The sequence below is a fragment of the Rhinatrema bivittatum genome, chromosome 4, assembly GCF_901001135.1.
Source record: "Rhinatrema bivittatum chromosome 4, aRhiBiv1.1, whole genome shotgun sequence".
NCBI classification, from domain to species: Eukaryota; Metazoa; Chordata; class Amphibia; order Gymnophiona; family Rhinatrematidae; genus Rhinatrema; species Rhinatrema bivittatum.
Genome location: NC_042618.1, coordinates 408481107 through 408497315, shown reverse-complemented (window position 1 = coordinate 408497315; position 16209 = coordinate 408481107). Strand labels below are relative to the sequence as shown.

General features: G+C 46.9%; 1 protein-coding gene across 5 annotated transcripts in view; it reads right to left on the bottom strand.

Annotated features, from left to right (window-relative positions):
- Positions 1-16209, bottom strand: part of PLXNB1 (plexin B1) — a 176494-nt gene that overhangs the window by 48716 nt on the left and 111569 nt on the right. For all 5 annotated transcript variants that reach the window (XM_029601112.1, XM_029601113.1, XM_029601115.1 and 2 more), the window contains 9 exons: positions 15883-16011; positions 15541-15663; positions 15230-15323; positions 14630-14796; positions 12170-12321; positions 11561-11666; positions 6581-6717; positions 5305-5481; positions 3293-3461 (listed from right to left, as the gene is read on the bottom strand). In XM_029601112.1, coding sequence (XP_029456972.1) covers positions 3293-3461; positions 5305-5481; positions 6581-6717; positions 11561-11666; positions 12170-12321; positions 14630-14796; positions 15230-15323; positions 15541-15663; positions 15883-16011 — 1254 coding nt within the window. The remainder of the gene's footprint in view (positions 1-3292; positions 3462-5304; positions 5482-6580; positions 6718-11560; positions 11667-12169; positions 12322-14629; positions 14797-15229; positions 15324-15540; positions 15664-15882; positions 16012-16209) is intronic.

Genomic DNA, 16209 nt, shown 5'->3' with positions numbered 1-16209 from the left:
GCTGTCGATATTTCCCCCCTGCTGACTGCACACATTTTGTGCCCGTAAAATATATTCAGACTTTAAGAGGCATCAATTGAGGCATTCTGGAGGGAGGGGCTAAACTTTAGCTAGTGAGCTCACAGATAATTACTTTACAACGTGCGCCTGCGTGCGCATATAAATGTGTATATGGGCATGCAGCCTTATACGCTGCAATTTTATATCCTGCTCGCAGGTACAGCCACATATTATAAAATAGGCCTGGCACATGTATGTGTGCTAATTTACACGCACATATGAGGGAATTTTATAACATGCGCGCATCAGGAAATGACCAGTTTGACTAGTTCTTCCACCAGTTTGCCCAGTCTATAGCTATGTCCTCAAGACCCCCTGGTTCTTTCCCCTGACCTCCCTCCAGATAACCCAGACCCCTCGAGCACTTCACAGATGGCTGGAACTAGTTTTATCCAGACTTACACCTCATCTATAGCAGAGGTAACTTTACGCTGAAATGGACCTGGACGCGTAGCTACATACGCTTGGCCCCGCCCTGGAATTCCCATGCCCTGCCCACACTCTGCCCCTTTTCTCCCTGCGTGCATTGGTACCTGTGGCGTATGTGGCAGGTTTATAAACAGGTTGGACACGCTCATCTCCGGGTTTTGACGTGCGCAGTGCTTTGAAAATTCACCTTATATTGAGCGCTCTCTGGAGAAAGACGCATGCACAGGTCTGTTCAGAAACATCGCAGTGCTAACTTCACCCAGATAACGTCCGAGTATATTCAGCAGGAGACGCGTGTGTACAAGTCCAGGAAATATCCAGGAAAAGTTACGTGCATAACTTTCCCTGGATACTTTTGCCACTCGCTGGCTCTCTGAAATGTTGTTAAAATATTTCTACTGCTTGTTGGAGGGACTGGGGAGTTCCCCACTCCCCCTTACTTTGTATCCACCTCCCCCAGACGGTCTGCCGCCGCTGACATTAGCTTCTCTTGCCAGCTGAGGGCTGGTTTAAGTCCAAGGCTCTCCCATCAGCACTGCTCTTGTGTCAGGATGGAAAATGTTTGAAGGGGAAGTTTGGACAGGGTCTTATTTTTAGGTGGGTTATTTTAAACCGTGATTTTATCTGTAATATGATGGTTGTAAAATGTTTCATAAAAGCCATTTGGCAGCGAAGCATAAAACAAAAAAATACGGTCATTATTATTGCCATAGTACGCCACAAGAGTGGCAGCCACCTTCCCTTCCTCTCCTGCCTTAAGCGAGTCACCTCCGTGCCATGCCCGAGCCCTGCTGGCCCCCATCAATTACCACAGAGTACAACGCCAACACCCGTCATGAGATTAACCCAAAGGTGGTGATTTTAATCTAATTTACAGTGCTGGCGATTCATCCTACTGCAGATCACCTAATACAGTGGTCAATGTAAAAAAAACAACTCAGCGCTTCGCTTATGCTCCTAAGTTTCAGGTACCTAAATCTAGGCATGTACATTTTCAGCTGAAAATTCACCTGAATTTAGATTCCTAAACCTCAGGAAGCTAAATTTAGACCTGCTTTTAGATTTAGGTACCTAAGGAGCCTATTTTGCAAACTGGGAGATTTACTAAGCCACGATATATGATATCATGAGTCAAACAGCACGTAATGCGCATTAGATGTTGTTTACTCTTGAGATATTGCCATGCAATATACCAGATTTCCTCTCCCTATGGAAATAAGCTGCTTTGCATATATTTGCATGCAGAAAATGTTCTAATGCATGCAAAGAAGTTTACGCATAGGCAATTTCATGTTAATGAAATAACGCGGCTGACTTAGAAAAAAGGCAGCCCTGTTATTTTAGTGCGTTTGAGGGAGGTGTAGTTATTTTCCCGAGGGAGCAATGGGATGCCAATGCAGGTCCCTGATGGTCCCGTGGGAAAATTAAAGGGCCAAGGAGCCCGAAACATCCCCCCATGTCCAAATCACTCCTGGGGATTTTTGGAGACTCCTGCTGCCTTCAGGTGGCTCTAGCCCCCCCAAATTAAAAAAAAAATTAGAGAAACCACATGACGATGGCCCATTCCCTTCCCCAATCCCTCCTCTTAATTAAAAAAAAAAAAGGGCCCCCCTTAGCCTTACAAACCACTCCATGAGCCCTATCCCTTCCCCCCTAGGAGGAGGGGATGGGAGGTTGGGGAGGACCACTAGACCCCAGGGATTTTTCAATATTTGGATTGGGGGGAAGGGATGGGGCAATTTTATTAATTTAGGAGAAGAGTTTGGGAAGGGAGCAGACCATCGCTGCCAAATTTTTTATTTAACCTCTGAGGGGGTCAGAGCTGCCTCGGAAGGCACCGGGGGGGGGGGGGGGGGGGGGGGGGTGTGTGTGTCTATAAAAACCCTTGGGGTGATATTTGGCTAATGTTGGGGGGGGGGATATTTGGGCCTTGGATCATTTAAGTGAAGGCAGCCCTGACCAAGGTGCGCAGTTAGACCCTGTAGCATGGCACGATTATTTATGGCGCATTTGTGCCACAATAAAAACTCACGCCATGGTACTGCTGGGATAGTTTGTAAGGGAGGGGCTTTACATCACGGGGATACCCCCCCTGCCGTGATATTTGGCTCCTCCCTCGATAAAGTATTATGGTTTAATAAATCTCCCTATGTGCTAGCATGTGCTTTGATTAAATAGGTCCGGGGCCTACTGACTAGCAATGCATGTTAACACTATTTGACAAAGGGACCCCTAAATTAGATGCCTAGTGCTGAAAAGCAGTGCTAAGCACTTAGCTTTTTTTTTTCCCCCTAACTCTACCTCCAGATCTGCCCATTTTTTAGGCCCTAGAAGTAGGGACTCCGGCCTAGTGTATTTTCAAAGGAGCTGATTTACGTGCCTAATTTCCAAAGTTAGGCACCTAAACCTTTGGAACACTGAGCCCACAGCTTGTACCTGAGCACCATTTTAACTGCTGTGATACTTTATATAAAGGTTTGAGAACTCAGAAAGTCAAGTTGATGGAGTCCCACTAAAGAGGGACAGGATGGGATCACCATAGGAATGTCACTAACAGATGGAGTAGCGTCTCTGTAGAAATCCTACTTGGACCTAGGAATACAATTGAAAGGGGAAGCTCTGGGATCTCTACAGGAATCCCACTGAAATGGAACAGGCCAGGATATCATGCAGTTCTACTAGAAGGAGGATGGACTGGGAAATCCGTGGGAATTCCACTAGAGGGCTACGCTGGCAGGCTTGGGATACCTGAAGAGGAAAAGGCTGGAATCTATAAGGTTCAGAAGGGGAGGGGGTAACTCACTTGCTGGACACTGCACAGGGAATTTTCAGGGCATTCTGTTTCTGGAATGATTCTGCGCTGTCTTCCCAAACCACGGCGACGGCGTTCCAATGGTGACACCATGACTCGAATCTTGGGTGCCTGGACCACATCCAGATTCTGACCGTAAACCAGGATGACTCTTCCGCCACTGAATTAAAAAAAAAAACCAAAACAAACACACCAAAACAGTGAGAACCAAACAGTTGAAGTGGCCTGCCTTGCATCTCTTCCTGCATCCCTATCTATCTTTTATTTATTTTTTTAAAGAATTTAGAGCCCACATATCTACCTTTTCTCTGGAAGCTTCCACCAGACCCCACACCTGTATTCTCCGACAGTCTGCACATACTCTTTGAAGACATGTTGCCCGTAGCTGGCCTAAGGATGCTCCTTAGTCTCCAGGAAGCTGCTTCCTTCAGGGTCACTGCAGACCATCCATCAAATATCTCCATACAATTATTTGAACTAGTAAGTGCATTTACAAACTACTGATATCAGATAAATAAAGAGAGCTTAGAGCATGTTGAAAAGACTGATCAGGGTTTTCTGGAGATCATGAACTGGAGAAACTGTGTATGTTTTATTGTACCCAACCCCGAATATTTATTTGACAGACCCTCCCGGTCTGGCCACTAGATGCCACTATCCCTGTCCTTATAGTACACTAGTGGGCCGATACAGTAAAAATTGTGCTAGCTTGTCCAATCGCGGGTTAACGGAGCGCACTGTACTGTATCGGCCTGTTAGAGAGGGAGCCACCCACACCCTTCGGTCCCTCCCACCTGGAGGCTCTGATTGGATGACTCAGTGCTATTTAGCCCAGCCATTTTAAGACACCGTGGGATTCAGTTAGAGAGGAGTCAGAGGGCGAGATGTATTTTTTCCACACTCTGGTGAGGCCTCCCAGTCTCACCCCAAGGAGTTTCTTTTAGAAGTAACTCCTCCCAGTGCACTCCCTGCCTGAGGGTCCTTCTCCTACATTACAGAGAGGTAGATTTTAAGCCTGATACCCCTTTGGGGTGAAGGAGCTAGCACCAGTGATGGATCTTGCTGCGAGAGACAGTGGGGGAAGAGAAGATATCCATTTTAACTTTGGAAAGTATGATTTGGACTTTGAGTTAAGTGGGGAGGTTTTTTGGACCCCCCCCCCCCCTTCCCCACTGGGATGGCAGTGCTATGAAATAGCCTGATCCCCTGATTTTTCCGCAAGAGAAATCCCAGAAGCAACAGCTAAGGAAAATGAACAACTGAGACAAAGAAAGAAAGAGCAAGAGGGGGAGATCCCTTCTGGATCTCCGCACAGAAGAGGTCTAAAGGTAGGATTTTTGCAGTTAAGTGGAAACCCTCTCACTAGGATTCCTTGGGACAGCTGCTGGGAGAGCATGCGCATTCACATTCACCATGGGCTCTACCCAGATGTCTGTAACCCTAGGACACCTACCTACTCCTGTACCATCAGTCAGATGTAATCTCACAATTCAGAATAATGGACTTCATTTTGCCTTAAACTAATCAGTAAATTAGTATTTAACACCCAGTTCCTGGTCCTGCCTGCTCTTTTGCAGCATCTTCCTCCTGGGGATGCCACAGCTACAAAAACACCCAAGGGACACACTAAAGTTCTTTCTCACTCTCTGGGCCCTAGACGAGAGTCTCCCCCCCCATAGAAAGAATCCTCCCCAGGGATCAAGAGATCCCTGCCATTCCTTGTGGCCCGGGACAAATCACTTCACCCTCCATTACCTCAGGTACAAACGTGGATTGTGAGCCTACCAGGGACAGGGAAATACCTCCAGTACCTGATTGTAATCCACTTTGAAGTGCCTGTAAAGTGGAATATAAATCAAATAAATACATCTCAGTGGTGTAAGAGAAAGAAGACATGAAAGCCAGGGTAAAAAGTAAACCAGAGGGATAGATAGTAGAGGAAAGAAAGCTGCATAGATGATTGATGAAAAGGGATAGTCAGACACGAGAGAAGCTGCCTGTACCTGAGGAAGCTCTTAGCAGGGCTTGCAGAAGTGATATTGGGATCCAATGTGTATCTGAAGAGCGAGCCTTCCAGTCTCCTTTCCTGCTCCCCATATTTGATAGTTACTGGGAACTCTGCTGATGCATTACTAGGACTTGTCCGACACTCCAGCTGGTTCTCCTCTATTTCAGAGAAGCTGTGCAATCAACCACAGCCAGGGCAAGGGGAGAGGAAGAGAGAGATGGAGAGAAAAAGGGCAGGAGAAAAAAAAAAAAAAAAGATGAACGATGAGATGTGGCAAACTCAATGGTCTTGTTTATCTTTAAAGTCTACTAAAAACTTTGGAGGGCTTGTTGAGATTTGTCCGTGTTAATTCCATGGTAGAATAAAGTTAAACTTCCATAGAGGATGGATTTCGGGCACACCTGTTCTGCTGCCAGGTCCAGTATTAAGTGGTCCAATAGGGCTTTATGGGCTTTGCTCTTCCACAAAGGGCATGACCTTACACAGCAATCTGAGGCTTCCTCCTCATGGCTGCCACATGGAGGGTAATTCTACAGCACTGTGGGGAGTATATGCGGCAGTGACGCACTCAAGTAACACCAACTTTCAAAGCAAACATATGCGCGCTAGGTTTGTTTGGAAAATCATGCAAAACTATGGGCAGAAACTCATCCACACAAAGTTGCCCTTTGCAACGTGTGTGAATTTACGTGCATGCTTTTTAAAATCCAAAATATACGCGGAACGTAAATCCAAACTCTGCCCCAATCAGAGTGCCTCTTTCTCGTGTACATAAAAGTATGCGTGCAATCTGGTTCTGCGCATATTTTTACCTGCCCAAGCCCTAGGCAATTATATAACAAGCTGTGTACTTGCAGAAACCCATGTTTTAGGTGTGCAAATGGCCGTGAAAATTCACCCCTTACAGGGCAAACCTGAAAGGCATTTACCCAGGTAAAACAGTGGGACTGAAAGCAGCCCTCCTTAAATGAGGCTACAAGCAGGTCGGCCTCCGAGCGGGCGTACTTTTAACTGCGGGAGAAAGAGGGCATTCCTGGAGGCCTGCTCAGATTGGGGGAGAAAGTGCCTGGACAGCTGACTTGGAAATGCAGGCGCTTTAGTACATTGGCCTCCGTTCTTTGGGACTGACTGCAGTAAGTCCAAAAGCTTCCTGCTAGTGAGCGGGAGGTAGTATACAAAAGGAGTGTGGACTGCCCTTTTTGGGATAAGGAGCTGCCTTCTGTGCAGGGCTCAGTGGAAGAAAAGGCCTTCCGTGAACACAAAACTCTTACATGTGGCAGGAGATGTCTCCCAGCAGGATACGGATGTCACTGGCCCGACCTGTCAGCAGTTTGGAGCCCGTCAGAGTCAGGCAGGTACCACCAGCCTTCGGACCCCGGGTTGGAAAAATGGAATTCAACGTTGGGTTCTGAGCAGAGAGAACACAGAAAGCATGAAAGGGTAAGAGAAAACAGAAAATGTGGCTACAGAGAGACTGGGCAAGCGGTGGGAAACAATATAGATGAGAAAGAGACGGTAATAGAAACAGGCTAATTCAGAAGTACAGCAAGCTGCAGCGTCACCAACAGAAAAATGCAGCTATATTTACTGAGAACCATAAGCATGAACAGAGCATGTTCTAACCACATGGGGGGACAACCAAAGGAATCCAGCTGGCTATGAATGGACTTAGCTGGCTAGATCAAAGACCTTTGTTGAGTTATGATGTGTAATGTTTTGAAGAAATGTGCATGGTGTGGCTTGTGTTATTTCGTTATATTTATTATCATTTTATGATGTTTTAATGTATTGCTGGTTTTTATTGTCCTAACTCGCTATGAGCACCTCTTTGGTGAGAAATAAATAGAAATAAAGAAATAAATTTAGCCACCTAAGTTTCATTAAGTAGCTAACTTTAGTCGCTGAAATTCTGGGCTGGGTTAGGTCAGGGGGGAGAAAGTTAAGTGGCTTTTACTGATTTTCAGTGCAAGGCACCCAGCTTGGCTGGCCAAATTCGAGCACTAAAATAGCGGTTCCTAAATCTGGCCAGCCAGATCCCCTCCTCCAGGGCTGACTGCCCCTGCCTCCCCCCGCCCCCCCCCCCCCCATCTCCCTTTTTCTGATGTCAAAAGATTTGCAAAAGAGACAGCCTCCACCCCCACACATGATCCTGCCTTCTTCCTGTCCAACTTTAAAAGATTTGTGGGGAAAAGGCAGGGCTGCCAGCTCTCTGCAATCCCCTCTCTCTGTCCCCATCTGCAAAATATAACTTTTAGCCAGCTTGTGACAGAGTATATGCCCGGGGCCTCCAGAACAGCTTAAGGACCGGACCCAGCTGTCTGGTCCCGGTCCACCATAAGTCAGGGACTCTCCTGTGTGTGAGAGATATAAGGAAGGCTTGGAGGTGAGCAAAGAGAGGCTCAGGACTCCAGGAGAAGGTAGCTCCTTACTAAAGCTGACATACCTGACGAATAATAAGGGAAAGGTAGCACTTGAAGTGCTGACCTGTTTGGTGTACGTGAAAGGTGAATGTTGATATTTTCTTGCAACACTGTGAGATAGCATTTAGAAGAGGAAAAAAGTCTTGACTGCTCACCTCTGTGCCACACTACTATATTCAGCCGATCATCAGCTTAGCCTAGTCAGCCAAAATGTGGCTGGCTAGCTTAGGTGCTCAGTCCTTTTTATAAAATTGACTTCACCCTGATTATATCTAGCTGTCTTTCAAAGAAAATGAAAAAAAACCCCAAAAGGCCACAAATGGGCAGTGTGAACGTGAAGAGCTAGATGTGGGAGAGACTAAGGGGTAGATTCTAAAACATGCGCGTGTGCGGTTCCCGGTGCGCTCACATGGACGCGCCGATTTTATAACATGCATGCGTCGCTGTGCGCATCTTAAAAAATACAATACCTGCGCGCACATGCGTGCCTGATTTTAATATCAGCACGCACATGTTATCAAATACGATAACCATGAGTACATGCGTGCCTGATTTTAGTATCGCCACACGCATGTCATAAAATACGATACCTGCGCACACATGCGTGCCTGATTTTAATATCAGCACGCACATGTTATCAAATATGATAACCGCGAGTACATGCGTGCCTGATTTTAGTATCGCCATACGCATGTTATAAAATACGATACCCGCGCACACATACGTGCCTGATTTTAATATCAGCACGCACATGTTATCAAATACGATAACCGCGAGTGCATGCATGCCTGATTTTAGTATCGCCACACGCATGTTATAAAATATGATACCTGCGCACACATGCGTGCCTGATTTTAGTATCACCACGTGCATGTTATAAAATACGATACCCGCGCTCACATGCGTGCCTGATTTTAATATCAGCACGCACATGTTATCAAATACGATAACCGCGAGTGCATGCGTGCCTGATTTTAGTATCGCCACATGCATGTTATAAAATATGATACCTGCGCACACATGCGTGCCTGATTTTAGTATCGCCACGTGCATGTTATAAAATATGATACCCGCGCTCACATGCGTGCCTGATTTTAATATCAGCACGCACATGTTATCAAATATGATAACCGCGAGTACATGCGTGCCTGATTTTAGTATCGCCACACACATGTTATAAAATATGATACCCGCGCACACATACGTGCCTGATTTTAATATCAGCACGCACATGTTATCAAATACGATAACCGCAAGTACATGCGTGCCTGATTTTAGTATCGCCACACGCATGTTATAAAATATGATACCTGCACACACATGCGTGCCTGATTTTAGTATCGCCACGTGCATGTTATAAAATACGATACCCGCGCGCACATGCGTGCCTGATTTTAGTATCAGCATGCCCATGTGCGGGCGGGTTGCGACTTGCACGCGCACGGGAAGAGGAATTTTTTTAAAGTATGCACAGTGACACGGTCGGGCCTTTTCCCGGTTCCCTACTCCTAACTACCCTTCCTCCCTTTTCCCCTCTCCTAACTACTCTATTTTTTTTTATTTTAAAACGTACCTGCTCCTTTGAGCAGAAGTAAGTTGCGCGTGCCGGCCGGCTGCTGACGAGTGCTTCCCCGGGACAGGGCCTAATGGCCACTGTCCGAGTTAGCACCCGCCTCACCCAGACCCTGCCCCCGGCCTGCCCCTTTCAAGGAGTCCAGCACTTCAGCGCGTATCAGGAGATTTGCGCGTGGCCGGGCTATTTTTAAAATGTGCTTGGCCCGGCCATGCGTGTATCCTCTAGTTTTTGTGCGTGACGGGCTTTGAAAATTTGGGCTTGAGTGAAAAGAAAAAGGTGGAGGAGACGCCACAGCCTGGCTGGCCTTGCCCTTCCTGCTCCAGAAAGATGAGATGCTGCAAGAAATCTCTCCAAATCTTTCCATTCCGACTCCAGCTAGGAGTAAAAACCCTTTCCCCCAGTCCCTGGCATTTCTCCAGCCTTGCATTGCTGGGAAAGTTTCTCCCATTCTGAAGTGCCAACACTCTCTGAACCCAACGGACTCAGCAGAATCTCAGCTCTCGGGCATACGGTGCAGGCTGCTGAAACAGAGACCCGAGGAATTAAAGCTGCGGTACTATCTGGATTATTTAAATACCAGTCTGCCTGTTTCCTGGCTCTGTCCCCACCCCCCACCCCTCTTGGTCTCCTATCTTGGTTTTCTGCCAGTATATTTTACTTTCTGAATAACAGCTGTGCACTGAGTTACTTAAACTTCATTGGGGTAATACTATATAATACTTAGCATTTTTACAGCGCTACCGGACAAATGCAGCAGTGTACAATGGTGATAAATATTCAGGCACAATAAATTCATGCTCCAAAGAGCTTACAATCAGGGAGGATAACTCTCAAACAGCTGCATGTGCCCCCATATATGTGTGGGAATATGGGTGCATGAAAATCTATGCCTGAATTTTATAACCTACGCTTATGTGTTATGCACAGGTTATAAAATATGCGCAAATGTACCCTGCAACATGCACATACATGTAAAGAAAACCCACGCACATATATGCTGCACTTATCCGGATAAGTAGCGGGCAAAGCCCTGACCCTGTACAGATTTATTCACAAACCCTGTATGTCTGAGTTTGTAAAATGACCTGTCCATGAGTGTTTGCTATTTACATGCATAGATGCTGATTTTTCCACGTGCAACCTTGACAGTTTACGTGCGTCCCTGAGGCAATAGTAGATAAAGTGACTTGTACAAGGTCACAAGGTGTGTTAGTAGGGGAAGTAGGATTTGAACTCTGGCTTCGCTGATTCTCAGCCCACTCTCTAACCACTAGGCTGCCACTCCTCCCTTCTGGTGGAGGAGACTAGATAGGAGGAGGGTAAACGTTTAGAGGTCCATATTCACTGGAGTTTGTCCGGCTAACTAAAGCCAGAACTTTAATTTTAATATCAGGGGTTGCGGGGAAGGGCGCCTCAAGTTGCTATGGCCAGAACGTTGTTTTGTTTTTTTTATTTTGGGATGTTGGAGTGGGGGGGGGGGGGGGGGGGGGGGGGGGGGGTGGTGAAAACAGGTGCTACGTCTCGATTGCTTTTTCAGTATTTTGGGGGCTGGGGCTAGAGGCTCAGCCTGCTGGCCTGAAAGGGTATATGTGTTTATTCATGTCACTTAACCAGGTATATTCTAATTATAGCCCGTTAAGTTTAAAGTTATCCAGCTAACTTTACCCAGATACTTTTATCCATGTATATTCAGGAGGATGGCTAAAGTTATCCGAGTAAAGTTGCTCGAATAACTTTGCTGCTCTCCAGCCTACTGAACGTGGACCTGTAATATTTCATCAGGAATAAGCTGACAAAAAAAATCTGAAATAAAATGTGGTCCTAATGAATCTGCTTTAATCATCAGGTGAATTTATTTTATTTTTTTAATAGTTTTGCTATTACTTCTGCTTTAACAAGCCTCTTTTCAGGGAAATAAATGTGGAAGTAATGTATTTTCCAAGCACACAAACGCACGGCTTTTCATTCTGCCCAGCGAACACCCCTGCATCACACTCAGTTTCATATACGCTAAGATATAACGATCTTCTCATTTCCTGTTTGTGTAATTTGTGTGGCACATCGGAAATGCTGTGCGCATGGTGGTGGTGCACTTTTGAAAAGGCAGGTCTGCAGTACAGTGCTGGGTAATGTGTCCATCTCACGGTGCACCAGGGAAGCCCAGCGCGCCAGCCAGTAGAAAACAGTGGAGCTGCTATCTCCCGGAGTCAGAACCGGCAGGGCAGATCCTGATTACGGGAGGAGGACGGCGTTACCTGATAGGAGAACGTCTGAGCAGAAACTCCATGCCCCCCTCCAGGTACTTCCACGGCCACGTGCCCCGATCTCTCGGTCAGGCTTCTGCTGGTGACACACACAATGCTGCGGAGAAGGGGGGACAGAGAGGACAGCATCACGGGCAGCACATGGAGGGCACAAAGGTTTCACGGACACCAGACGCACAGACCGACTGCTAAAATGCCTCAGACTGGAAGGCGAAGACAGATGATCCTCTTTCCACTACCTTCACCATCGGGGCTTCGGTCACCCAGAGGGCAATTTTCAAAGCCATTTGCCCAAGTAAATCATAGGAAAATTGCCATTCTTTCTCTGGGTAAAACTGTGCACAGGCCTCCACAGCGCATGGACCTTGAGCGGGATCAAAGGGAAGTGTTCCCGGGTTCATTTCCGTGGGTACTTTGCCTGGTCAATTTTCAGAGGGAAAGTGCCCATGTAGTTTTTCTTTTTGAAACTTAGCTACAGGGGTTCTTGGATGCGAGGAAAACTCTTCCCCCTAATTCTTTATGTTCCTGAAAGAAACCTGCACAAAAGAACCACAGAAAAGGCAGTCGCCCATGCGACATGCCACAGGGATGGCACGATACCTGCTGGATATCTCGTACTGCAGGACGTCGACGACGCAGGGGATTCCCGCCACGGTGACGGAGTTGGCAATGTCCTCGTGCTTCTGACCAAGATTCGAGCCAGTGATGGTGATCCGGCTGCCTCCTTCTACTGGTCCGGATAACGGCTCAATCTGTAACACAGAGACCCCAGAACATGAAGTATAGTCCCTTCCTGTCCCACCACCACAGACGCTTTGTAGATGTACAAGATAAAACAAATCCCAACAGGTGGATATCCAAAATGCTCTACGTCAGTGGTCCCCATCCCTGTCCTGGGGGCCCACCAGCCAGTCGGGTTTTCAGGATATCCACAATGAATATGCATGAGAGAAAATTTGCATGTTATGGAGGCAGTGCATGCAAATTTTCTCTCATGCATATTCATTGTGGATATCTTGAAAACCCAACTGGCTGGTGGGCCCCCAGGACAGGGTTCGGGAACACTGCTCTACGTAATTCATCACTGACACAACTCCTCCTGTTTTCTGTTCAGGGTCTTTTGAAGCCCAGCAAGGAATCTGTTGTTATTTCTTATGCCCTGATCGTGATGATCTCAATTCATGGTTTTTTTTTTCACCCGGCAGCTTTCCTCCTGCTGTTTTGAGTCCAGTTCAACTGGAACCAACCTCTACTGGACTGCATTGTCATGAGCCTTCATTCACAATTCCCTGGGGATTTTCCACTAATGCTGTGGCCCCCTCCCAACTTACGTAGCCCAGAGCTTGCAGCGACAGTACACAGTCAGGGACCACGAACTGTGGCTCCCTCTGGCTAATGTGGATCCCAAATCTGTCAGAGCCCCCCTTTTACTCAGGGGGTGGTGAATGCCGCCCAGTCCCTTCAGGGAGCAGAAGCTTGATTCTGGGAGACAAATCCAGCTCTTTTCACGTGGCAGTGTACAGCACTTGTCACTGAGCCACTGGGCTGGCCCACGATGGCTTTGATGCTACCAAATCTACAGGTGTGCAAAAAATCCTGCCCCAGAGTAAATCTCCACAGGGCACAGCTGAATGTCCCAAGAGCTTGCCCAAGCATCTTTCTGCAATGTGAGAAAAAGTGAAGCAGTCAGAACATTTCCAGATGCTTCTTAATTCTCCACTGGTGAGCGTCTGCGTTTGTAAGGTGGGATGGCTGAGCAGCTGGATTCTCTTCACCTTTCATGAAGAAGCTTCCTCAGCTTCATAAAGGGGAATTTTAAAAGCCCTGCATGCACAAAAGCCGGGAGACATGTGAGTATCTTGGGCTGGCACGCACCGGGCCTGAGTACCCGCGTATCTCCCGGCACGCCCAGAAATGGGAAAGGCAAAAAAAGGGACAGGTATGGAACATGAAATGCACGCATAAGTATTTACGTGCACAAATACGTGCCGAAGTCCCTTACTGCATAACCGTACTTCTGCTATGGATGGTGTGAAAGTAATGAAACAAAAAAAATTAGGCTAGTTAGCGGGGTTTTAAGGGTTGGAGCTAAGAAGGAGGCATATTAACTAAGGGGGTTAGGAAATCCTATCCTTTATCTGGGTGAACCGGGAACAAACTGGGGAAACCGGTAATTGCGTCGGCGGTGCATCTAATAAAATTCCCACACTTACACAGTAGAGCTGGCGTTTGCACGCACATATATGCACATAGGTTCTAAAACGGTCGCGTCTCATACTCTTGCACCTGTGCACCCATGCGGCTGTTTCAAAGTTACGGTCTTAAAGCTCATGGGACTGCTTGGGCCAGCTCCTGCTTCTTCCATTCCCCCTACTGGAGCAAAGACGGCCCCCATGGGAATTCCTTTCCCCAACTACATGAGAACATAAGAGCATGCCATACTGGGTCAGACCAAGGGTCCATCAAGCCCAGCATCCTGTTTCCAACAGTGGCCAATCCAGGCCATAAGAACCTGGCAAGTACCCAAAAACTAAGTCTATTCCATGTTACCATTGCTAGTAATAGCAGTGACTATTTTCTAAGTCAACTTAATTAATAGCAGATAATGGACTTCTCCTCCAAGAACTTATCCAATCCTTTTTTAAACACAGCTATACTAACTGCACTAACCACATCCTCTGGCAACAAATTCCAGAGTTTAATTGTGCGTTGAGTGAAAAAGAACTTTCTCCGATTAGTTTTAAATGTGCCACATGCTAACTTCATGGAGTGCCCCCTAGTCTTTCTATTATCCGAAAGAGTAAATAGCCGATTCACATCTACCCGTTCTAGACCTCTCATGATTTTAAACACCTCTATTATATCCCCCCTCAGTCGTCTCTTCTCCAAGCTGAAAAGTCCTAACCTCTTTAGTCTTTCCTCATAGGGGAGCTGTTCCATCCCCTTTATTATTTTGGTCGCCCTTCTCTGTACCTTCTCCATCGCAACTATATCTTTTTTGAGATCGGGATCGGGATTGCCCCTTGAGTTCCCCTGTAATGAGCAGTCGTGGCTACTCACGGAGTGGATGAGCGGCGCAGGGCACGTGTCCTCAATCTCTTCAGCACACGACTCCTGGAAGACACAGGTGGGCTGCTCCCCGCCACACCACACGCAGTCGTACTTGGGATCTGCCGTCTGGCACCGGCTGCAGTCCGAGTGTCCCACCGAGCAGTTATACAGAGTTACTGTGGAGAGATGGCCAAAGGGAAATGACAATACAGACTGGTTCTGGGCTGGAATGAGATGATTGTACATTACAGAATAAATTCCTGGAGGATCCTGGTAGAGGCAGAAAATAGAGACTTTGTAAGACTAAAAGCTATTCTCTTCTTCACATTATGACTTTTTAAAGATACAGAAGTATTTTACCGTCCCATCACTGAGTCAGTATTTAAGACAGTAAAGAAATCTTTAATATGCAAACAATCCTTGTCAGCCTTATGGCAGAGGTTTGCTAAGTATTTTGGGGTATAAGAGCTGAATATCTGCTAATTAATTTCTTTTATGTCAGTCTGAATTAACTGGCTGGCTGCTATGGACACACACAAGTAATAATCCTTGACCCAGTGCAATCCAGTTTTAAGGTTTCTGAGGAAGGGGTTTATCTCCCACACATACCATACAGATCCTCACTGCTGTCCACTCGCAGGTCTCGCTGTCTCTGCACATACACTGCAGCATTGAACTCTGGCTGCGGTGCTGAGTAGCTGTACTGCAACAAGAGAGGAGCATTAGGGGACAAAGGTGAAACAAGAGAGTCATGGCCCGCACAACGCTCCGCCTCCTACAGGCAGACTGAAAGGGTCTACAGAGACAGGACAGGACAGTGACAGGGGGGACGAGGATTAATGAGGAGACGAGCATGGCCAATGACCGAGAGCTGGGGGGGGGGGGGACGGGACTGGGCTTGTCTCCTGAGCTGCGGTTACCTGGTGTAGCTGGCAGGTGATGTAGTGCTTCTTTTGCTCTGCTGCGTCTGCTTCAACAAAGGCATCCACCACCACGGTCCGTCCCTCCAGGACGAGGACACATTCGTAATCCCACTGCTCATCCTGTACGGCACCATATGCAAAGCAGGGCTTTACTCCTGGAAGACCCATACTCTTAGCAGTGATTTACCCACTAAGCCCTCCCCAAAATACTGTGCTCGCCTATTCTGACAGTTGCCAAAATAACCCCAAGCACTTCCTTGATGTGTGCACACACAGACAACCCACTGAAATGCAGAGACACATACAAGCACCGCAGTTAGGTAACAGCCCAGGCTCTACCTGGTACAGGTGGAGGTTCTTCCCTAGCAAGGTAATCTTTCTTTCTACATTGACTGGCAGCAGAGAGGACCCCTGGATGCTGTGTACACAGGGGCAGGCACTGGGACCCCACATCACCTCTTCTTCATTCTGTATAAATACAAAACAAAAGCCTAGTGATGGAAACAATCATTCGTTTCTACTTCTTAACTGCAAAGAGCACTACCCTGTGGTACGAGCTATACAATACTTTAAGACTATAACTGTGTTATGATACTATTTGAGTTTTTAAAAATGTTAGTTGCATGAAATCAGCTATTAGTCTTCGGCATAAAATGCTTACTCAGT